Here is a 25,225-nt window from a genome sequence, read left to right as displayed (position 1 = left end):
GGGACCATACTGACTACCTGTGTGATCTGAAATGACTTGCCATGCTGTGGCTTCTCAAGAAAAAGAAACCAAGCATGAGGTGATGACAAAATAATGTACATTATTATAATCTGCATATGGTTTGAAAAAAGCAAAAGCCATTACATAATGTTTGTAGATAACTGTAATTTCCCTGCTGAATAGACTACCTGGTGCCAAGAATAGAGAGAGAAAAGTCAAGAGAAATTGTAACAAATTCCCAATCCCCTCGAACAATCCCATTCATCTTTATAAAAAGGCATTTACACTTCACATTAAAAATATAAATATTTATATGTTGCTAAAGATAACAATGTTCCCGTGATTTGTAAAGGAAAAAACATCCCAGGATTAAAAAAGAAATAGGGTGGGTGAGGCAATGTTATTCATGCTCTGTTTTTCAAATCAAGTTCTGTTAAGGAGGACATATAATCCCAACATCAGCAGCACTCTAAAATCAACTTCAAAGCTTCTTTCAGAATAAATAGAAGTGTATTACCTCAGAGTATGCACCAGTTTTAATCCTATGAGGACATGCTACATTCCTTTTAAGTAATTCTGCAGGCTGTAACCTACCAGGTACGTGAGGCAGAAAGGTACAGACAGTGCTGCAACGTGTTCCTATTATGCTCCCTCTAAAATGCTGCCATTCAGCAAGAGTAGTTGCCATAGGGATTATTTTTAGGAAAAAAATCTGATATTTTCAAATTAAAATAGAAAGCATGTCACTTCTTTGCTTCACATATAGTAGCGATAGGTCTCATGACTGGAATGTCGATATAGAGGGGTACTGCATGTTCAGAAAAAACAGGCAGGGTAAAGAGGGAAGTGGTGCTGCATTATGGAGCAAGAATATATACTCTTGTTCTGAGGTCCAGAAGGAGGTGGGAGGCAGACTAGTTGAGAGTCTCTGGGCAACGATAAAAGGGGTAATAAACAGAGGTGACATTATGGTAATGGAGTCTACCACAGATCACTAGATCAGGACGAAGAGGAGGAGGCAGCACATCTAGAACAAATTAGACATATCCAAAACACAAGACCTGATAATAACGGGTGACTAACAATATATTTGTAAAAGCAGCAAAGAATCCTCCCTGATTGAACTACCTTATTATCTCTAGCTTGCCTGCATATATATACCTGCCCCTGGAAATTTCCACCACATGCATCTGACGAAGTGGATATTCACCCACGAAAGCTCATGGCTCCAAAACGTCTGTTAGTCTATAAGGTGCCACAGGATTCTTTGCTGCTTTTACAGATCCAGACTAACATGGCTACCCCTCTGATACTTAACAATATATTGATTATTTTGCAAAATCAACTTACCTAACTTACCTAACATAAGAAAAACAAAACAACAAAGCTGTCCATGATCCATTACTCATATTATGTTCTAAATTGCACCAATCCCATTTTCAGAAGGGTTTTCCTATTGTATAATTCAGTGCCTTCTCCTCTTTGGCTAAGGATGCACAATTCCTATTACAGCTGATTACTTGCCATTAAGTTGGGCAATCATGTGGATTGCTGCTTAAAACAACAATCTTCAGTGTTACATCCTATGCATGTATTATTTCAAGACAATGCATGTTGCAAGTATTGTGTACGCATTCTAACTGCTAATTTCTCATTTCTACTGATTTATTTCCTTGAAATCTCATCAGGGCTGTTGTCCTTTGTCATAATTTACCATTTTTACTATAATACATGCTTATCTTAAATGGAAGATGGTTCTTATTTACCCTAATTGGGTTTGAACTTAGCCAGGTGACTCTCTTGTTTTATCAAATGATGAGACAAAGTTTTGTTTCCATCAACTGGTAAGCAGTCCTTTTATCCATATTTGCACTGGGGTTATAAGATATCAGGGAGACGTTTGAGCACTATCTTGTCCTGAAGTGTTAAACTTTTCTCTTTTTCTTTCTTTCTTTTTTTAAAATTTATGGTCTAATTTTCTCTTTCATTGTTCTGAGCTAACCCTCTCGGTTCATGTCCAATCTGTGAAATTAGTAAGAAGCTTTGTTGATTTAAATCAACTAAATAATATAAAAATACAGGTATGTGATATCACCATCCAGGACCCAACACCAATACCTGCCTGCAGAGTTCAGAATTGAGGTAGCCCAGAGAATGAAGAATCCTTAAAGGGGCATGATCAGGTTTTAATTTCTTTTTTAAATGATCTAATTTCAAATAATTCAATGCCTGAAAAAACAGTCTTTAAGAACAAAGTCTGTTGATACTACTTGAAGTGTTTTATTCAAGGTTTCCTGCTCTCTGGGTATTAATTTGAAGAGCTTTTTGGGAAGGCCAATTGCCAAAGTGACACAGGCTGGCCAAGAAATGTTTTCCCATCCTGCAAGAATTTTTGAGATATTAAAAAAAAAACAAAAAACCATTCCCATCCTCAACTGGAACAAGGTAGAAATCTGAAATTTTCATGAATCAACTAACCAAAAAAAAAATTCAATTTGGGTCAATCAAAATGTTTTATTTAAATAATTATGAAATGCTGTTTCAATTTCAACCTTTTCTTTTTAAAAATTTTAGTATAAATTAACTTAAATTTCAAAACAAGCCATACTGAACTGAAAAAACAAAATTTTTCACTTAGAAAATGTCAAAATGGGAGGTTTGGACTATTCTGAAATTTGTTGAAACTGACCGTTCCCCACAAACAGTTAAGGTTTGATGGAGTGCCGTTTTCAGTGAAAAAAAGCATTTGAAAAATTCTTGAGCAACTCTAAGAATGACTAATGCATCCCCAGGTTTACCCCTCATTCTCCCTCTCTGTATAAGTGCTGTCTCTGAATTTCACTTCCCTCTCATGCTGTTTGAGACAGTAGCACATTTAAAAACCTCTCCTCCTCCTCCTTCTGCTCTGCATAATTTAACCTTGAAAATTACACGATAACTTCACCCAGAAAAGGAGAAAGGGGAAGAAAATTCCTGAATTAACTGGAAAAAATGCTCTCTCTTCCAAACCAGAGACGCACCCAGAACATTCACCCAAGATGACATGGTCAGAATGGAGTCAGTTCAGGAATTTCAAATGTCTAACACAAAGTCATAATTTCTCTGTTAACAAAACCTAAAAAAAGCCTTTTAGAAATAAAAGTTAGACCAATAAATTTTCAGTGTCAGCAACGTGAATTTTCTCAAGTTTACATTCCTTGTTACTGCTGTTTAATTCATAAAAACTGCAGTTCAGTTGCTGTCAGGGGACAGTTGGGAGTGTCACAGCTAATCTCAGAGACTGGTTGTTTTTCTACTGTTAGAGCTGCTCTCTGCAACTTGATTCAATGCATCTCTTTGTGACATCACAAAAAAAAAATTTCCAACAAGAAACAGCAACAAGGAAAAAACACCAAGTGGGTTCTGTTTTATTGAAGTCAGTGAATTAAATTATAATCACCATAACTTTCCAACTCCGTTAATGATGTAGGGAATAAAGACATGGATGAAATCCTGGCTCTACTAAAGTCAATGACAATACAATTGATTTCAGAACTTCAACCAATGCATTCAAATGAGTCAAGAGTACTATAAAAGCTTTCAAAGCTTCTAAAGAGCTTTTCATTTTGCTGCACATAGAAGACTAACCTCTACAGGTGTCACAAAAGACAAAAAGACAGACAGTTCTTAATTTACTATATGAACTTAAGCCTGCCCTAACAAAAAATAATTTTTCTTCATTTCTGTTTAAAAGTTGATACAGCAAAATATGAAACTTTGAAAATCAATGGTTTGAGGATATTTTTCCTTGCATGCCTACAATTTATTTGGCAACTTCCCCCCCAAACAGGCTGATTTAACTTTTTCTGAGGTCCAAAGTGATGTCGGCAGCCCCAGAATACCAGAGAAAAATGTACCTTTGTCTTGCCCCTCATTTTTTGCTGCAAGTGGAGCTCAACTGCACCTATAAATTGGGCTCTGTCTCCTTAAAGTTCTCTATCCAAGAGAAACAGTGTTGGTAAGTGCAGTGTTACCCATCTGGAAGTTCCTCCATTAGGTGTTTTCTGAACACTATTAATGAGCCACTGCCATTAAAAAACACCAATACAGATTTGTGGCTTTGAGGATGAAGTCCATTAGATACCAGTAGCTTCCAAGGAAGCTGATTCTAACATAGTTGCAGCTGGGAAACAGGAATAAAAAGTCCTGGCACATCTAACGTCACCGGCACTTGAACAAAGGGTATAAATGGCAATTATGTTTACAAATATTTATTTGCTGTACAACATGCCAGTTTTTATATATATGAAAAGTCGACCTTTGAGAAATAAAAGTTCTTTGTTCCAATAGCTTAACATGTGGCTTTCTTGCTCATGAAACTTGCAAATATCTCACTCATACAAGAAGTCTCCAGTGATTGTTTTTTGTTTCTTCTCCAATAATTTAACCGGAGTGGTCATGCCTCCATAAAACTGACTGTGCATTACAAACTGTACTGTGTACCTCAAAGTCACACAACTGTAGGTAAGAAATTAATGAGGCATCAACTATGTTAGGACCACCAAAGTGCAGATTAGTTCTGCAAAGAGGTGGATTCAGTGGTATACTGGACCAGTGATATCATGCAGGAGAGCATATCAGACAGATCACTTAGAAGATGCAGTCAACAGAAAAAAGATACCAATACAGAAACTTGTGTCTTATTAGCCTTCAGTGACAAAAAAAGCATCACTCTCATACAATACCTCTCTTTCTTTTGCAACTCCAAAGCACTTGTTGATTTCCTTGAGGGCCTGACACTTTGTAGAGGAGGAGGTTTAGTGATAGGGGTGATGAGAAGGGCATCCAAGAGCGAACGATAGACATTAGGATCGGAGAGTCTAGCAAGCATTTAGAAGACCTGGTAAATACACTAGCTATCCACACAAAGATGAAAACTGACAGAAACTACTAAAAACATGTGAGATCTGAGCTTCCCAACAGTTTCCATAAGAGTGCGACAAGAATTATAACTGGAAAGTGATCACTCCCTCCCTTGAGAAACTTATTGAGAAACCACTTCAGTGTCTGCAAAATCATTTAATAACTGAAAACATAATAAATGTTTAGATAGTCAGAAAATGTCCCAGTATAGCCTGTGGCATCTAAGGATCTAAAAGCTATTGACAAATATCAATTTATCTTCAACCACCATGCAAGGCAAGGGGTTATTAATTTATCCAGGAAGAAAATGGGAATCATCAGACTCAGAAAAGTTAAAGTTATTGTCCCAGACTTAGCCAATAGCAGAGCTGGGAGTAGAACATAGGAGCCTTGGCTCTATTCTAACCCCATGTACATACTGCTAAGGTGAAAGTTAACCATTTCTGATTTTACATCTCTCCCAATTAACTCCTGTATGAGCATGAGCTTTTTGAAACAGATTGATAAAAATTAAAAAGGCTCCATTTTACAGCTGATTTCTACCTGGCCCGTACAGCAACAGCAGCAGACACGGCAGCGGCAGCACTGCTCATAACTTTTGAGCTCTGCCTGGAAGGAGAAGGAACAGGAATGGGAGAAAACTTTGGCAGATCTTCCAATGGATTTTCAGGCAGCACTTTTCTAGTGTAGAAGCTTTCATGGAAAAGAGGAGAAAACAGAGAAAGGAAAGATCTCAGCCAAGAAATAGTAGAAGCAGCTTGAAAAAAAATCACTGAAAACTGTGCCATCATTAAGGTGCCATTTCAACACATAAGTTGGTGGAAAGACTTCTCTGTTAACCCTTAAACATTAATATGGAAAAAATTATTTTTCTTATGAACAACACTCTTAAATGATCAATACAGCTTTCAGTAAAAAAAAAAAAAATCTAATTAGGTACAACAATTCACAACCTTGGGCCCTTAGCCTACAACTAACTCAGTGTGGGTGCAGGGGTCCACTCACACACAGCATGTTGTAGGATCAAGGTTTTCGATTCTCTGTTTAGTTCTTCATGAGAGCATCAAAATTAATTTGAAAGTTATTCTGCTGATCGCCTTAAAGTCAGAATCAGCATATTATTATACCAAAAACATAATTTAAAAAAGACATTAAGGTACAAGAAGCAACTAGTGCACATCAGAAATTTTTTTTTAAATCAACATTTTCCAGATTTTCCTTCTATTCACCTCCCTCCATACCTCTGTCTCCACTTTTTCTTACCCTTCTTCCCACCAAATCACTGTCCCCAGGAGGGAGGAGAATAAAAAGAAAAGGAGGAGAGACAAAGATAAATATACTGAAAAATATTTTGAACAAAATAAAGTCCATTTAGAACCCTGGAAAACAACAACTTAATTTCCACACCATTTTTCAATCAGCTTCAGAAATAACTAAACAAAACACGTGAATGACAACAGCATTTTGCAGTGCAGCTTTGATTTAAATAGAGATATTGCCATGCTTTCACCTAACAGTCTGCTGTGTGCAGAGCATACATTTTACCATGCATGACTTAATGATCTATACTGAGAGCCTGAGATTTTAACAAAAGGACTTGTTTCAAAAGAAGGCACAAATAGAGAATGCCTGCCCCCCAAAATATCGAGAGGGTAAAAGAACATTCTATTCACATCTAGCATATTTTAGGCAACAATAGCAAGGAGTATGAAATGCAAATGAATATGACAAAATAAAACACTTGCCTTCCAGAAAAAAGTCAAGTATAGGGTTACTGTTACTGACTAATAGCAGTAAGCCTTACAAAAAGTTTCCTTGCTATAAATCTATTTAAAAATTGAACTGAATCACGGCTATTTAAAAAAAAAATCAACTTCCCCCAATTTTCCCCTTCACTGCATTTTTCAGGAGAAAAGCATTTCACCACTAGGTCAACATATCGTTTTGGTAAGGGACTAATTCCTTTATGGCACTTCATCATACATCCAAAACAGCATTTTGCTCCTAGAACTCCATGGTAGTGAATAACATGGCAATGCACATTTTACAGCATCACACCCTAAAATGAGATGAAACCACATTTTATATTATTTGTATTCCAATTTTAACATGGCCAAGATTTGTGTACCTGTCAGGAATAGGAAGCACCGAAGGTATGGATTCCACGAACTGGACTGCACAAGGTGGCTCCACTGGTGCAACTGTGAGCAAGGGTGGCTCAGAGGTCTGTGTAGCTACTGTGTGTTTATCAGATAGAGAACTTTCTTTACCGGCTTCATTTGTCATTAAGGTTGTTGGACCTGGAGCACTCAACTCTGCAGATTGAGTTATTTTCCTGGTTGACATTAATTTAACAAGTAGTAGTTATTATGAGACCAGATATGCAGAAGCACTGCAACTGGAATTCTTTATTTAATAAAAAGATAAACAATAGTTGCTATCTATTTCTAACAGGGGTTTTATTTGTGACAAGATGCTACTGGCACAGCATAGGGACTCTGCTGTATTATCTTCCGGATTAACAAAAAATGCAGCAAGAAAAATAGGACTAGCCACAAACTGCTTCCTCATGGTAGTAGCTTTTTTTCAAGGTTTAACTCTGACAACTTACAAACAGCCTCATTTAACAATGAAAGCAAAGTATGTTGGTTTTTTTTTAAATCATGATTCCAGCAATTTCTGATATACTTGAAACAGAACGGGTGACGTAAGAAACACTACCTAGTGTAAGTAGATGCCACTTTAGACACTGTGGCTACTTGACTACTGACACTTAAAACCTGAACAGCAGCAGGTGGATGAGGTGCACACTTAGGTAAGGCTCCCAAAGGATTGTCAAACAAGAGTTTTCTAAGGCAAAAGAAAGCAGAGATATAAGTAGCACGTTAAGCAGAGAAAATAAATATAAAAAACCCCACAGTATCACAGTGTATAGCCTCCAAAGAAAATAATTACTTTCATTACATACTAAAGGAACTATGGTGAGTTAACAGTAAAATATATACACGGCTGCTAGTATTTTGTTTGGATTAAATCTTTGGCAATCAGAAGCCTCCCACTGCCCTCCACCCCATTTACACATACCTTCCCATTTACATGAAGTTCTGAAATTTGATCAACATTTCTAAATTCACAGATTTTGGCAGGTGGGTGGGCACTTCATTTAATTTTCCCCTCATTTTTCAACCCAGGAGATGGCTCAACTAAAAATATAGAAAATTATACTGGTGCAGTCCCCTTCCAGCCTTTTTTTTTTTTTTAGGGGGGGGGGGAGTTGGGGGGACCAGCCCTAATGACAAACACAGGGATTTTGCCCTTTCCAGTTATTTTCTGGAGCTGCCCTTGAATACAGTTCCTACAGTCTCACTGATTTCACTGGGCTCTGTATGAGACTCTGAATGCAGGGAAATAGTCTGACATCACATGAGCTTGTCCTCCTTTGGGGAATTTTTCAATCACATTTGGATTTACACCCTCATTTCTTGTAGAACAGTTACTTGATATTCTTTTTTCTTTGTTGTTGGCTAGAAAAGGGATTACTTTAACACTAGCTGACACTTTTCCAATAAAAACCTAAACATTACACTTATTTCAGAACATACTATTAGCTGCCTTTTAATCAGCAACAGCACGTCAAGATTTGACTATTCATATTTAGCACCATATAGTAAAGGATAATATATAAATCTGTGATATAGTAAGAATACCTAATTCAAAGTATTTCTTATACCGTCTGAAAAGTAAAGACTAACATTCCAAATCAACCACTTGGCATACATATTACTTTGGTGTTATGTATCTTCCCTCATTTTAATGGGAACATTCACACTGACAACACACCTTCCTTAAAGTTTTTTTTAGTCCACCCAAAACCACATTTGTGATACTATTAAGACATGACAACTTTTCACAGATGTAACTGAACAACCTAAAGACTCTTGTTGCCACTGACCTGCTTCATATTATGTCTGTCTATTTCAAGATATCTGGGACACTTTTTTTTTCTGGAGGCTAAGGTTGCCTGGGAAACTATTGAATGAGTGATCCTTGAAGGAGTGAATGGGTAAATCCATAAAAGTAATTTCTAAATTAGTTATAAACACAAACATTTGGAAGCGTAAGGAATGCCCACATTTTAATACAACAATTTTATATGGGGAAAATAAATGACAGACCAAACAAGCTATAGCAGTTGGGTATATTGCCTCATGACTAATTTGCACTTTAATTACAGGAATGAATAGACAATTATAATAATTTTACTTTACATTGTGAAATCTGCCAAACAGGCAGTAAGCCTGGCTTTCATTCAGTAATAAGTTCCAGCTTCTTCATGAGCTGTAATGGCAATCAAACTCTCTCTCCTCTTCTTGGGTTCAGAAGTGGATGACACAAGTGACTGATTTCAGCCAAGGAAAGAATCAGACCACCAGGAAAATGAAGATCTACACTAGCTCAGTAACAATAAATGCAGGACATAAATGATGAGATTAAGTCTACTGACCCTTGGATAGCCTTTTTCTGCATTGCTAAATATGACAGCTTTCATAGCAGTTACTCATTAATTTCAGATGGTCATGGTTCTGAAAATAGGGCTTTTTTGGAGATCAATTTAAGAAGTATACTACTTAAAGTGTGTTTGAGACAACAGCCTTTCACTGCTTAAAAACATAAGAACGGCCATACTGGGTCAGACCAAAGGTCCATCCAGCCCAGTATCCTGTCTGCCAACAGTGGCCAATGTCAGGTGCCCCAGAGAGACTGAACCTAACATGTAATGATCAAGTGATCTCTCTCTCCTGCCATCCATCTCCACCCTCTGATAAACAGAGGCTAGAGACACCATTCCTTACCCATCCTGGCTAATAGCCATTAATGGACTTAACCTCCATGAATTTATCCAGTTCTCTTTTAAACCCTATTATAGTCCCAGCCTTCACAACCTCCTCAGGCACAGGTTGACTATGAAAAGCTTAATGAAAACAATGAGCTCGGTTCATAGAACATCATTAGCAGCCAATTATTTTCAAATGTCTTTACTACTACAAACTACAACACATGCGCAAGCACACACCCTGCCCTCCACAAAACTGCTCAGGTTAGGAACTGTCTACGTGTTCTGGATTACTTTTCTTTGTATGTGTGAGGTAATACATGAATTTACCAACAAAGAGGTACTTTCTTTTGTGTAAGAGGGATTTTTTTCCAGACTTGAGTGAATTCAGTGCTAAGAGATTAAGATCAGATTTCAGCCTGACACACTCTAGTCTCCTCAGAATGCATGCCCATGACTCCCCCTATTAAGAACAGGAATCACACACGCATCAGCTAAATTACTTTCCCTTCCCTACATTCACAACACTTGCCCGCACTACAAGCTTACCCCGAGAGTGAGTATATACACCTCACCCCTCTACCTTTCTGGAGCAGATACTGCTATTCTTGCAATAGTGTACCAAACTGTCCGTTTTGCAATATGCACACACATTGGGGGCCCAGGTCCTAGTCCACCATTTCAGATGTTATCGATACGGGAATTTCTTCCAGATCAACCTAGTGCAGTAACAATTAGGTGGGGATGGATATTAGTTTCCCCTTATTTAAGTATGCACTTACTAAATATGTTATTTCAAATAAGTTAGCTGTGGCATCAGAAGGAAAAATTAATAAGTAAGAGCTCAAGTGAGCTACTGCATTGTTCATTATGATGTTCCAGATGTGCCTGTGGTGAGGGGCAGTGGCCATCTCTCTGCTTGTACAATATCTATCATAACAGGGTGACGATCCCCACCAGGTTCTCAGAGCACTACACTGACTGAAATATTGAATCAAAAATATAAGTTCTTCTAAGTGTCATTACTGTTAACACTTACCATAATCCTCCTCCTCCTCTGACCTCACTAAGGCAAAATACTGTTTTACTAACTTACGTCAGGGGAGACATTGAAACAAGGATTACTCTGCTTTACAAGAGAACTGCTAAAAACTTAACAAGAGGGAAGGACAGTTTTATCTACATTATCCTAAGATAAAGCCATCTTAGTATGTGCCAGAAATGAACATGAAAGCTACCCCGAAACTCATCTCGCTACATGTTTGGAGATGGTCCAACTTGTGAAAACAGTCTGATGGACCTTTTGGCTTGACTGGAGGGAAGAGAGACAGACACTAACAATTCTTTCACTACTTTGTCTAAATCTTTCAGAATAAAATAATCCATTTCAAAGGGTAGTCATACTATGATTTTAAAACTTGTGAGTGTGTCAGTATACCACAAATAATGGTAAAAGCAAAGTTTATTTATTTTGATCTTACAGAAGTGCTACGAGGGCAACCTGCCATATGCACTAAATCAGGGATGGGCAAACATTTTGGGCCAAGGGCCACAACTGGGTGGAGAAATTGTATGCAAGGCCTGGGCAGGGGGTTGGGGTGCAGGAGAGAGTGTGGGGTGTTGTAGGGGACTCAGGGCAGGGGGTTGGGGTGAAGGAGGGGTGTGGAATGCAGGAAGGGGCTCAGGGCAGGGGCTTGGGGTGCACAGACATGCAGGAGGCTCAGGAGCAGGATGTACGAGGGGGCTCAGGGCAGGAGTTGGGGTGCAGGCAGGGTGTGAGGTGCAGACAGGGGGCTTAGGGCAGGGAATTGGGGGGCGAGCTGCAGGCGGGGTTTGGGCTCTGGTGTGGCATCGCTTACCTAAAATGGCTCCGGGATGGTAGCGGTACGCACTGGGGCCAGGGCAGGCTCCCAGCATGCCTGCCCTGGCCCTACGCTGCGCTGCTCCAGGAAGCGCTGCGGCCCCTGAGGGAGTGGAGGGCTCCGCGTGCGCTGCCCTTGCTATGCCTCCAGGTACCTCCTCAGGCCGCTGCTGTTTAATGTATAGCTGGGAAGTTAATTTTGTTTCCTTGAGTCCTAGATGGGTGGGTCTTCCGATCCCAACATGGAATATGTATACCGAGGGAATGTGGTTCTGTTTTCTGCAATTGATCTCACATATATGATAGGGCCTATGCCAGGGAAGGGCTTGTTTTCAAGTGAGTCTATTAGTAGGCAGAACTGCAATATAGTAAACTTAGGCACGTTGATAGCATACAAGAAGGGACTCCAGTTTTCTTTTGGTGGACACTCATCCATGGATCGTACTTAGAAATAGTTCATTACAACTGAAATACAGTATTTGCAATAGCAATCTGCTGAAGTGTTTGTATCTCAACAGGTCTCAAGATACTATTAATTCAGTGGTGCGTAAGAATTTCTTAAAAATAATTATTTTTGCTGCTTTTTTCCTTATTTGGTATAAAACTCTCAACAGTGTCACAAAATGTACAGTTAGAGTTTTTATCTCTTGTGACTCCCTCTCTCTCACCATTCTGATAGACCGTTTTAGTCCTATGCTGCTGCACCTGTTCTAACCAGCACCCATTTCCACAGTGAAGAGGAACCTCAATAGCCCAACTAAGCTGAGATTACCACTCAGTGACCGAGTCCTCATGTCTGTGGCCTAAGGGGAATGCTGTCACCATCTGCTCTTGACAACTATTCACATACCAGCACCTAAAGAGCAACTTCCTTATGTGGTCCCCGTGGGTCACTATGGTTTACAGTCAGCCTAGACGATATCAAGGAAAGGGAGTTTATTTGATTGGTGGGCTGATCTTCTGGTCTTATCGCCTTAAACTTGGCTAGTACATGTGAATGGAGGGGAAACTGTCCAAAGCTCAACTCTTTGTGTTGGCTTCTTGGTAGGAGGAAAATTCTACAGGTGTGGGCTGAGGCAATACTATCTTTGTCTGTTATTCAGGGTATACGCTCACCTTTTGTCAGAATGGCTCTCAGCTTAAAGGTGTAATTAGATCAGTCATTGTTCCTGGATTCTCTGACAGCTGCTAGGGATGGCAACATCTATGTCAGCAGGCCTGGAAGCTACAAACCTGCTCCAATACAGTAACTCCTCACTTAAACTCGTCCCCATTAACGTTGTTCCGTTGCTGATCAATTAGAGAACATGCTCATTTAAAGTTGTGTAATGCTCCCTTCTAACATTGTTTGGCAGCCGCCTGCTTTGTCCACTGCTTGCAGAAACAGCAGCCCGTTGCAGCTAACTGGTGGGGGCTTGGAACCAGGGTGGACCTGCAGCCCCTTTATCAGCTCCCCCTAAATTCCCTGTGCAGCAGCTGCCCAGCAGACTAGCAACTGCAGCTGTCCCTCCCCTCATTGCCATGTGCTGCTCCTGCCCTCTGCCTTGGAGCTGCTCCAAGACTCCTGCTTGCTGTGTGGAGGACAAGGAAGGAAGAGGGGGGCTAATGTCAGGGTGTCCCTCTCCCGCCTGCTCCTGCACCCCGCTTACCCCATCTTCCATAGAGCAGGGGAGACAGACCAGGGCTCAGGACGGAGGGAGCTTGTAGCAGCTGTCGTCTCAGCAAGCTGATCTAATTAACAAGGCAATGTACTTAAAAGGGGAAATGCGCATATCTCCCTCCATTCCTGCTGCTTTGTAGAGTGAGAGATAACCCTTGAGAGATCAGTCAATTCCTAGTTCATCATTTAGCAGTAAGGGAAATATCCCACCCTCTGACTCCTCCACCTCAACCAAGCTTCACAATCATCATCACTGTGTACGAGTATTAAATTGTTTGTTTAAAACTTATACTGTGCGTGCGTGTGCATATAATATAGTCTTTTGTCTGGTCAAAAAAATTTCCTTGGAAACTAACCCCCTCATTTACATTAATTCTTACAGGGAAATTGGATTTGCTTAACATCACTTCGCTTACAGTCACATTTTTCAGGAACATAACTACAGCATTAAGTGAGGAGTTACTGTACTGACCTCAAGAGAGTAACACCCATAGCTTCCCCAGGTAAAAGTCACTGTAATGGACTCGACACAGCATACTTGAAGAAGACCAGCCAGAAGTTTCATTTGGTGCAGAATGGGGTGGGCTTTCAGAGCACAGGTCTACGCTCAAATCTGTCTTGGCTTCCTCATCACTTCTAGGTCAAATTCATAGTGTCAGTAATTATCTCTAAAGATCTGATTGATGCAGTAACTGGTTTTAGAGAGTCTGTTTTGGAACTGGTAGAAACTGGCAGTTACATGTGTTGTCAGCTCCTAGGGTAAGACCAGTGCCAGGCAGAGGCTTCTCATTTGAGAGAGTCCTACCATTGGAATTTGGTTCCCCTCAGCCATCTGCTAGAGCCTGAGGTGGTGAGTGTCAGGGAGTGAAACAAAGCCTGTTATTACCATATAACAACGGGCATGTTTTTCTGTTTATTGCCTTTATTTTTTAGTTAATTTTGATAAATTTGTATTCAAGCTATGTCCTCTATGAAAGCATAAAAAGATACATAGGGGATAATAGTGGAAGCTTAGGATTAATCATTTAGGAGAGGTTTATGTAATTTATGCATTTTAAAAAAATATGTAAATGCGCTGACACTAGGTAAATAAATAATATAAATAAAGGGCAGCAGCATCCTCCCTTCAAGAGCCTTGAGTCATAGCAGAGAACACAAAGAACCTATTTCTTTAAACAATGGCTGCCAAAAAATATTAAAACCACAAAAATGCTGCTCACGTGAACTGTTTGACAATGGTAGCTCTATGCTTGGATCAAGGTATTAATACAGAATGGTGCACTGTATTGATTTCAAAATAAAAATAGTGCTTCTATAGTGCTTTGCGTCAGTGAAGTCTCAGAGCTTCACTATCTTTTAAATATCATCATAGCACCCCCGTGAGACAGGTGCAAAAATCCCTATTTTAACAAATGAGGAACGGAGACAGCACTGGTATGTTTACACTGCATTTAAACACCTATTTCTGGCCTGAACCAGGTGGGGCTATAAAATGGCCATGTGGACATTTGGGCTTAGGCTGGATCAGGGACCCTACACAGATCTACACAGCCATTTTTAGCCCCACGAACCCGAGTCAGCTGACCTGGGCCAGCCACGGCTGTGCCACGGGCTTTCTATTCTAGTGTAAATGTACCTAGAGAGACTAAGTAACTCACTCAAGGTCACAGAGGAAATCTGTGGCAGAACAGAAAATTGAACCTAGGACTCCCAACTCCTACGTTACTATCCTAGCCACTGAATATTCCTTCCTCTCTAAAAGATGAAAAAGGGCAACAACAGATCAAAGTACACACCTTAATCATACTGCACCTACAATGACTGCTTCTGCCATTAGTACACTGGCCAGCTACTGGTTTGATCTAACTACAGTCTATACACTTAGGGGGATGAGTAATAACAAATTTCCATTCATGTCAGAAAAGCTGTCATGCCAAAGACGGTGTGGAGGAATCTCAGGATGTTTGCACTCAGTATCCTTCATATTTTAACGCAGGGCCAATATTATGGCAAAACAAAACAAGAATTAAAACAAATTGAGGATAATTTCCACAACGACCATAATATACTCTTTCACTCAAGAACACAGAAGCGGTTTATGAACCAATAAATCCCATGCATAGGTGTTGCACCTATTTTACACGTGGCTAAATTGAAGCCGATAACTTAAGTGACTTGCCCAGGTTACGTAGTGAACAACCAACAAAAGCCACTTATTTCAGTAAAACATTTGACAACAACATTATGGCATATATGGTACAGGAACAGCAGTTAAATGGACATATTAGAGACAGAAGCACAAGTAATAAAAGACATGTTTAATGGCTGCTAACTCTTGTAAACTGATTGTGAAAAGGATGGCATGAGCAAGTCAGTTAATGGGGTGTTTGGGTTTTTTGTTTTTTTTTTAAACTAAGGGAGGTGAAATCTGCTGTGTTAACGTGAGACCAACAGATTCCATGAGATGAGCTTCCTAAGACAGAAGTTATTACAATTCAAAAGTAAGTCTTATAAGACTCATCCAAAAATATTTCATATTAGTTTATTTTAGAGGTAAACGTAACCATCAACTCCCAGGCACATTGTAACAACCAACAACCAACGACAAAAGCCACGATTTTCAAAACAAGCTGAAGAACAGAGACCCCATTCCCTGTTGAAATCTAAAGCTGAAAGGCCTGTATGAGGTCATACTTGATGACCTAAAGTTTAGGCTTTGGAAGAAGACCACGAGAATAATCAGGCTCCAAAGGCAAGACCCCTCTATAATTAATTCCCTACCACTTGCAACAGAGTAGTCCAACTTCTAGAGAGGCTCTGGGTCAAGAGGAGTTATACTTAAGGCTGTGTCAACTGTAGAACTGTCCAAGAACAGGGTCCATTTTTATCCTTTTGATTAGCTTTTGCATCAATCTGTCCATACCGTACACATAACTAAAATAATCCAATTGACTAAATTTAGGATAATGTACAAAAAATGATAGGCTTTGTTTGGTGTTTGTTTTCTCTTCCAGACACAGAGGCCCCCCCCCCCGCCCCCCACTATTAGCTTATGAAATTCAGTACATCAGTGTAGCTTATTCACGTTAAATAACATTTTATAATTTTTTATTTTCTCTTTCTAAACCCACAGATGACCCCCAAAAAAGAGTCTACAGTCTGCCAAGAAAACATGGTCTAAATAGTGCCAATTAAGGTATCCAAGGTCAGTGACTGGAAGTTTGCCATCTCTCATTTCATCACCACATAGTATAACATTCCTTTAAGAACACACCATATTTTTTCAATATATTTAATATGGTTTTGCCTCAGTGGGAAATACATTAGAATTAACTCTCAACCTATACATTAACACTTCATTGTTATCAATTAGAGCAGGTCATGGGAAGGGTCACCCGCTGACAAAGTTGATTTTTCTGAACTGTTTTACTACATAGTAAGTTATTTCTTATTCTAACTAGTATCTGTCAAGTGTTCATGGGCCAGATCAATATTTTTCTGCTCCTCTTCCCTCTCCTCCTGCCATGCTCAGAAAACTGGTGATGTTCAATTTAAATGGGTGACAGTCAAATCCCCCCAAGATAGAGAAACATGGCTAGTATAGATTTTCCTGTTACAATTAGGAAGAGTACCACTGGAGAATCATTTACCTCCCATGGGGTGAACTTGAGACATGTCCGGGAAGTCTGGGAGAAGGAACACTGACAGCTGAAGACGTGACTAACGGTGAAATGTCTGAAGTAGATTCTGGTCTGGTGAACAGTTTGTATTTCATTCAAGGTAACAAAATCAAATCAACACAAACAAGATGTTTAATCTACATTTAAGTGGCATAATAAAAATATGTTAAAATGTGAACAAAAATATCAATATCTTGAATGGGAATCAGGGTTAAAGTGAAAATCAGAGCTGAGATGAGGCACAATTTGTGTGCGACTTTTCTTGACTTTGGTGAAGACTGAAATGTGTATTGTTGCTTGTAAAATCAGTAGATGGCCAATTATATTTACAGAGATGAGACATACGTATTTAATGTCACTCTGCACAGTCTGATGGGAAAAAAACCAGTAAATACTAAAAAGGAGATTCTCAGAAGTTCTAATTTGGGCTTCCTCTTCATGTTTTATACCCTTTCATTGTGATTTCTTCATTTTAGAAAACAAGCAGGGTAAGACATTTGCTTTGTGCTGCCACTCTGTCACTTACTTTGGGTGCTACAGGAATTGAGCAGAGTGGGGTTGGACCTTGAAGTATAATTCTTAGCATTTTCTCCATATTATGCCACCTGCCCAGACATGACTGAAGTAACTGCAAATGTGACATTTAATGCAACCAAGGTCTTTTGAAGAGAAATGCACATCACATTTCTAACTACAATGTCATTTTGTGACAAACAGTAAGTAGGAGTTAAAAGGTGAGCGTGTTAACATACATCACCACATTTGTCTTCCACAAATTTTGAGCAAGTAAAGCTACCTACGTGAGGATGTATTCTTTACTTTTAGTATCATGCAGTTTTAAATATCTTAACAGGTTTCCAGTCTTAAGTGATATCAGTGTATCTAATGGACCTAGCAATGACTGAGAAGCAGACCTCATAGCTGGTAATGGTGTTGATGGAGGTTCTGATGCAGGTGTCATATCGACGGTCTGAGTAGCTACTGAATGTTTATTTAGATCGAAAGAGGAATTCTGGGCTTCTATTCCATTAGGTGGATCTGCAGACATGCTTTACAGAGAATGATAAAAAAAAAAAAAAATCACATGGACAGTGTTGGAATAAATGTGTGAAAATTTAGAACTGACCAAAAGGGAGATCACTATTTCACTATGCCTAGGGATTTACTAATCTAAAAAACTAGAAAAATCTCTACACAAACCTGCTCAATATCACTAACAAGTCAAACAGTAGCCAACTCAAAATATTTAATGGATTTGTGAGTAGCATGATAATAAAGTTCTATTTTAACTTTAGATTTCAGGCAAATAGACCAACCAAAAACAGTGGTACAAGGAGCGATTGATGGTTTGAATATATTACATTTATAAAAATAACACTGAAAAAACATGCACCAGTGTTCACTCAGTATTTCATTAATGTCCAAAATTGTGTTCCTCAGCACTCAAGACATCCAGAATATACTTGAAAATGGGAAAATTACTTTATTACTAAATGACAAGATGTAACCCAACAAAATCATTGAATGCTTCCATGGAAATAAAATTTAAGTGTTATTTGTGTATTCTACTGTAGGTAAAACTTTCCATGATCACTGTTACTCCTTCCAAAAGAAAACGCATTTTTATCTACCTAGCTACATACAGGGATGGATGAAACTCAAAATATTTGGAAGTTTGCTTTAGAGAAAGTTTCAAAAGCTTGGACATTTATCTGGAGTTTATTCACAACTCTTGAAATTCTTCACCCTTCTTTGATTACATCCCCTTTGCCCAGGCCTGTTAATTTTAGGCCTACCCCCACAATAGATGCAGTCAGTTCTTTTATTAAAAAAATAAATAAATCAGGACACTAAGTATTTTCCCATATCACAGGAACAAAATGCATTCTGAGGCCTGATTTGAATGAAGCAGTTAGCTAAATACAGATCATCATATGGACATATGACTGAAAGCTAGTCTGTCTTTTTGAAGGTTAAATGTACACTTGGAATCAGAGTGGGCATTAAGGTGCGTTACTCACATTTTAAAATAAAAGAAGTCTAATGTTTCGCCCAACAGTTTTTACTTATTTCAAATTTTTTTTTGATTAAGAAATGATGAAACTACGATGTCATAAGTGTGGTTGGGGGGAAGAGACATCTGGTTATGGAACATGTATCATGACATTCAAGTCTGTAAGCAAAATATCTTTAGATACATTTGATGAGAGAATGATCTTTGGTTTGTCAGAGAAGGTGTTGTCCCTTTAAGGACTAGAAAGCCAGAGAGTAACTACATGGAGGCAGCTCCAAACCTGGACAGCATGTGGATACTGACCCATTCTCAACCAACCCCTCAGTTGACCTGAGGAGAAGCGGACTATTTATGTCCACATCTGTACAGTAGAGGCCCTCTTTTCCACCTGGACTAGGCTGAACACTCTTCCACCTGTTGAAACTGGAGGGGGAGGGAGGGAGAAGAGGCACAGCTGGTGAGGAATTTTCCTCTCACCCCCAGGATTGGCCAAGGTGAAGTCATTTTTTTCACCTTCCCCAAGGCAAGCTGGAGGCTTTGGGGGGGAGGAAGGGGAGAGTAAAGGGGGTGAGGCTATGGTGTTGCAACTCATTATATAGGTGGGGCGGATTCCCAGTGAAGGTACTCCATAGGGAACAAATATGGTGATCAGGTAAAATGGATTGGGAAAGGATTTAATAAGGTATTCTGTATAGGAGTGGAAACAGGGGTGGTTAGGGGCTCCTATGACTGTTATGGCAAGGAATCAAGCACCTCTCCCATGACCCCCTGTTAAACCTCATCTGAGATGGGATGGACGTGGTGAGGTCCCAGCAGCGTGGTGACTCACAGGAAACTTCTGGGTATATGTAAAGGACTATGGAACTATATGCACTGTACAGTTTTACCTACCAGGCATTCCCAGACATTTAGGAATAAAGTTGCAGCCTATCCAGTGTCTCCTTTCCTTTTTCTGGCATAGCCACACAATGAGGTAGAGAGAAGAGTAAATACACTGAAAACATTGCTACAGAGCATTTAGATGAGTAGACTGTGGACTGTTGCTATTCAAGATCAATGGAAATCAAACTGATCACAGGGACAGCGCACAGGTTCTGACTAACCTGTTCATCCACTGAGCAATTGGGTGCTTACTTTTAATTAAGATGAGCTCTTCTGGCTCCCTTGTTCCTATTGCTGAGTAACTATGGCAACACTTTTGAACAGATAGTGGGAGAATGTGAAAATAGGAGTGAGACTTTGCTGGCTAGTGAAGGTGGAACAGACTAAATGGAGGCAAGAATGAAAACAGATGGTTTTAAGAAAAACATTAGAAGTATTTTTGAGAGATTGACTGGTAGTTTGCATAGTTGTAATTCTCATGTAGAAAGTCTGAAAAAAAGTGATGAAATACACCATTCACCTCTTTTTTCTAAGCCAACCAAGGTAAAATCAGTATTTTTTGTTTTTTGTTCCTGTATTGCCTCAATTTTTTTCAAATAAAAAGAAGAGAACAGAGACTTAAAACTACTAAGATAAAAACAGCCACCAGAGGGACATACAATATGGTTCTAATTTTGAAAAAATATGCAGCATTTTTGCTTATCTAGAAATTTGTTTAACAGCCCTGAACATATTTTTGCTACAGTAACTTGCTTTAATGAAGCGTCATCCAAATATTTATACAGTGGCATACCATAACATACTTCCAGGTGGCCAGTGATTTGTCAATCTAGTTTTCTGGGGAATTCTTATGCTTTGGGGAATTCTTCTTGAATCTGGATATACTTATCACTGGACACACCAAGAGGATATTTTTTAGACTCGTGCGCTTTGTATATTTATTTTCACTCACACTAAACAAATCTATGTTTTAGATTATTGCAAAATCCTTTTTTCCGTTTCTTATTGAAACAATTCATTCTATTAAGAGCTAAATGCTAGCAAGATACATAAAATGGCAAATTAAATATCAACAGGAAAATATTCTCATTTTATATGAACATTTCAAAATAATACATACTTTAAGGTCAAATAATATATTCACTCAAAGAATGCACTACAAAATTGGCCATAAGCAGTCATCTTATGACACTTATTTTTCACTGTGTTGAGTACAATCTGTAATAACTTTCCCTCCCTGCCATGCATAAAAAATTATTTAAACTGGCAAAACAACTTTAATACAATGTTTAAAATTCCTATATCTGAATACACATGTTCTAGTTCAAATCAATAATTATAGTGTGCTGTATGTGCATTTTACTAAAACTAAGCATATTATTCAAATTCACATGCAAACAGGTACTTGAAACAGAAGAGAAATTATAATTTGATAGAACTGCCAAGGCAGTTCATTTCCAATTGACAGATTTTTGTCTGCAGTGAAACTGTTATAGTGAAAGATTTTCTCTAAAGGTCATTATGTGGTTTTAATGTAAAACAAATCAAACCATTATTGGACATAACTATTTTTATGTTATCATCATGTACTGGATGAGAATGCTTCTGTAGTTCTATTTTTACTTTGATACAATTCCTTATATTGTGCACTCTTATGTTTCCACACAAGTGGCTGTTAGTGTTAAGACAACTTAGCAGTTACCTGGGGTCTCCATTTTCTGTTTGACTCTCCCTAAAGATAAGATGATAAACACAGTGAGCTATAGCATTGCTGAGCTGCAGGAATGTTTATTACGGCAAAGTAATGCTTCTGAAGAGGAAAGGCAAACTTCAGAATATTAGAATGTTTTTAGGATGTAACTTCTCTGCAATAATTGTTCAAAGGAAGGAATATTTTGATTAGAAAACCCTAGTTGATATACTCAAAATTTAAACGAAGTGCTATATAACTTATAATTCATTTCACTCCAAGATTAACCTTTTAGGTTTGGACTTTCCGTACTTCTATAGGTGTTGAAAGCTGACAATTTATTTAAATGAAAATGTTCTAGGCTCATGTCACATACTTCTATTTGGGGCAGCAAAAAAGATCAGTCACTTCATAGCTTGATGCAGGATCCCTTACAAATCAAAAAGATGTAATACAAAAATTATAAAAGGAGATTTGGGAAAAATCCCTTGCATTTATTGTACAAACATTGGTGGCTCTTGCACAGCTCGATTTGGTTTTATTGTCTCGTCTCTTGCTTCAGTAAAATTATAATACTAGAGATATAGCACTTCTGTGAGAGTTCTACATACAGAGTCAGAAGGCCTCAAAGAAAAACCAGACAAAACTAAGTTAAAAGCAGCTTTTATTAAAATACTCTTCAAACTTCAAAAAGTTTAAGTTAATGAGTGTGTCTACTATAATACATTATATTACAGGATAATAAGCATTACTATCATAAGGTACTGAAGCTTCTACAAAACACAAAAAACCCTAAGAGTTTCACCTTACAATAAATAATCATCACCGTCTATGACTTCATCTTATTTTCATTTGATGTTGCATGCTGAAGCTTACATGTACACAGCAACATTTCACTCCTTTTTTGTATAGTCTTTCCATGGTGTGGACAGGACACCTGTTTAACGGGCTCAGTATTTGTAATGCATTAAGATTTGCAATAGCAGCAAAACTCCTTTTGGCAGGGAAGCCATTTGACTTCTCCCTGTACCATTTTAAATCATTTACAACCCACTCTAAAATATTTCTGCTGAGCTTCTATTGAATTTAAATACAATTATCCTGGAAAGTACAAGAGTTTCAGTGTTTACAGGCCTCTTTTGTCAAGCATACTGTATACTAACCTTTTGCTCATCTTTCTAACAACCTACAAGAACTCAAACGCAGCAACACAAATGAATCCTCCTTGTCAAGAAAGAACCTCAATAGCCACCTCCTCTATCCACTTGAAGACAGTCACCTAAGTCACTTTGTGTTGATTATGTAAGTTTGTTAACTACTGATCAGCACAAAAACCACATTCATCTCATTCTTTACACATCAGTAGGAAATTGTTAGAAAAGTATTGAAAAAGCTAGAGTTTCTCTCAGAAGGCGGCTAATAAAATACTTCTTTTTTTGCGCAAAGCATTTGGAAAAGAGAAAAGGAAGAAAAGGTTTGTGTTTTGTTTTTGCAACTTGGGTAAATCACTGGACATTAAGGACACGTGCTGAGACGTCATGGTGCCAGTCACGTAATTTTGTATATTTTGGACCTAAGATCTGGATGGGAATCTTTTCCCTGTGGAAAGAAGTGATAGAAGAAACATAAGAAAGGAAAGAACTTTGCCTCACAATTCAATTCACACGAACTGAAAACATGCCATCTCCATGCACTACTTACAGGCCTATATACTTTTTCATCTGTCTTTTAAGGCCTGAATCAATGCCAAATGAAGTCAATACGAAGACCCCCACTGAATCAGGTACTGGACTGGGCCTTTAGCACCACTTTGAATAGCACAATATTGAATAGCATAATTCTTCAAGAGCAACAAAATAGCAGCTATCTGTTCAAATCTTAGAAAAAGTTAATCTAATCTATTACAAGCCAAAAATGCATGGCTAGATTCAAGACAAAACATTACATGCATCTGTTTACAAGCTACCACTAGACAGAGAACCAACTGTTACATTCACTGAAAAGTTCCAACTCCTGTACAAACCTTAATTTTCACAGTCTTATACTAAGCTCCTAAATAAAAGCCAATCACAGCACACAAAAATATTGATTTTACATGCTGATTCATTTACTAATACATTTATAACACACAATACTAACACAGAACGACATGTAAAAGTTTCTAGAACTTTACACCAATGCACCAAACTGCAATTTTACATTATCAGTTAAAAATAAGCCATGCAAAATATTGAATACTCAAAATATAGATCTCAGTTAAACAACAAATCAACTTACTTTGTTTTCTTTGTAGTCTCAGTTTCTGGTTCTTTCACTGCAATGAAATAAGAACTTTTATATTTCTAAATAATTACTTTGAAACAATTGAGTTCAGGTTGATCTTCCTCAAAAACAATGCCAATAAAATCTTTGCATCACACGATCATGTATTTCATACACGCCAAAGAAAAACTATTATATAATTTTTCAAGAGAGTTATTGCTACTATTTTTTCTATTTACCTCAACCTGTAAAGCCATAGGGCCAGATTTTTAAATGTATTCAGGTGTCTAAAGATGCAGACAGGTGTCTAGTGGGATTTCCAAAAGTGCCTAACTCCCATTAGAGTTCAATAAAAGGTAGGCACCTCCAGAAACCCCTACAGGTATCTGGCATCCTCTTTAGGCATCTTTACAAATCTGGCCCTTAGTAACATAAATCCAAACATACAGAAATTACAGGGAGATAATAATGCTCACTAATCATTTTAGAGTAACAAATTACAATTTCCCTATTATTCCACGTTAAGTTATGATTTTTAGATTTGGTATCTTTAGCTCTTGTAAGACAGAAGCAAATGCTATTCTACTAGAAATGCCGATTTTCAACAGAAAGAAAAACTCACTTCTAGCCCTGAAGCATCATAACGTACCAAAATTTAGACCCATTTGAGCTCTACGACAGACTACAGCTTCACTCCGGGCCTCACAAGCCAGTGTGATTTTGAGTGGAAATTTCTCCATTTGGTGGTGGTGGAGGACGGGCAGGAGGGACATTTTTCTGGCAAGCTGATTTAGAGGGAATATGTTAGTTGTTTTAAAAGGACTCTGTCAGCTTGGAATTTAGCCAGGTCAAAACAAGTTTCAGGCATTACACCTGCCCATAATCCCCTCTTTTGCTGTGTGGAGGGTTCACACAAAAAACAGGGTGACTGACTACTGAACTGATGATCCAGGGGAAGAAACATTACAAATTGGATTAGAGATCTTTGTTAGTTATTGTTTCAGCACCTTATAGCAAGTTCTACCAGGACAGAGGGTGCAAGTCCATTACAGCTACTTATCCTTATCTAATGCTGCAACACCAAACAATGACTCACTGTGTTCAGTGCCGGTGATTTGGGCAAGGATCCGAAAAGAACGCGATTGGGTAGTTCCTGTCCTTGGGTGCCAGTCTTCAGTATCTTCAATCAATCGTTTTTTGCTGGCATCACGATGAGTGGGTGTGTGGTAAAACTCTGTATAGGTATCCACAATGTGCTTCCTTGGTGGACTATTTCAACAAAGAATAGTTATAAGGGGAAAAATGTGAAATTTCACCAGGAAATTTTGTCACTGTCACAATGTCATTTAAGACTTCATCATGCACTACCAAGGTTTGTAAAAAGAGCTTCTGCATTTGGGTGCAGATGTGCTTTTGTAAACGTTACAACAACTACATACG

General features: G+C 38.5%; 1 protein-coding gene across 8 annotated transcripts in view; it reads right to left on the bottom strand.

Moving 5' to 3' along the window:
- PDLIM5 (PDZ and LIM domain 5) overlaps nucleotides 1-25,225 on the bottom strand; it is a 188,558-nt gene that overhangs the window by 47,493 nt on the left and 115,840 nt on the right. For 4 of the 8 annotated variants that reach the window (XM_050944023.1, XM_050944024.1, XM_050944027.1 and 1 more), the window contains 2 exons: nucleotides 24,882-25,054; nucleotides 23,801-23,837 (listed from right to left, as the gene is read on the bottom strand). In XM_050944023.1, coding sequence (XP_050799980.1) covers nucleotides 23,801-23,837; nucleotides 24,882-25,054 — 210 coding nt within the window. Of the gene's footprint in view, nucleotides 1-4,724; nucleotides 4,860-5,445; nucleotides 5,596-7,030; nucleotides 7,238-7,623; nucleotides 7,753-16,907; nucleotides 17,010-17,851; nucleotides 17,987-21,535; nucleotides 21,566-22,170; nucleotides 23,123-23,800; nucleotides 23,838-24,881; nucleotides 25,055-25,225 lie in introns of those variants that run through there. The other 4 variants (XM_050944028.1, XM_050944029.1, XM_050944030.1 and 1 more) reach the window with 2 other exon arrangements.

This window comes from Gopherus flavomarginatus, chromosome 3 (assembly GCF_025201925.1).
Source record: "Gopherus flavomarginatus isolate rGopFla2 chromosome 3, rGopFla2.mat.asm, whole genome shotgun sequence".
Classification (NCBI taxonomy): domain Eukaryota; kingdom Metazoa; phylum Chordata; order Testudines; family Testudinidae; genus Gopherus; species Gopherus flavomarginatus.
The sequence above is the reverse complement of the archived record's forward strand: the minus strand, read 5'-3'. Positions and strand labels throughout refer to the sequence as shown.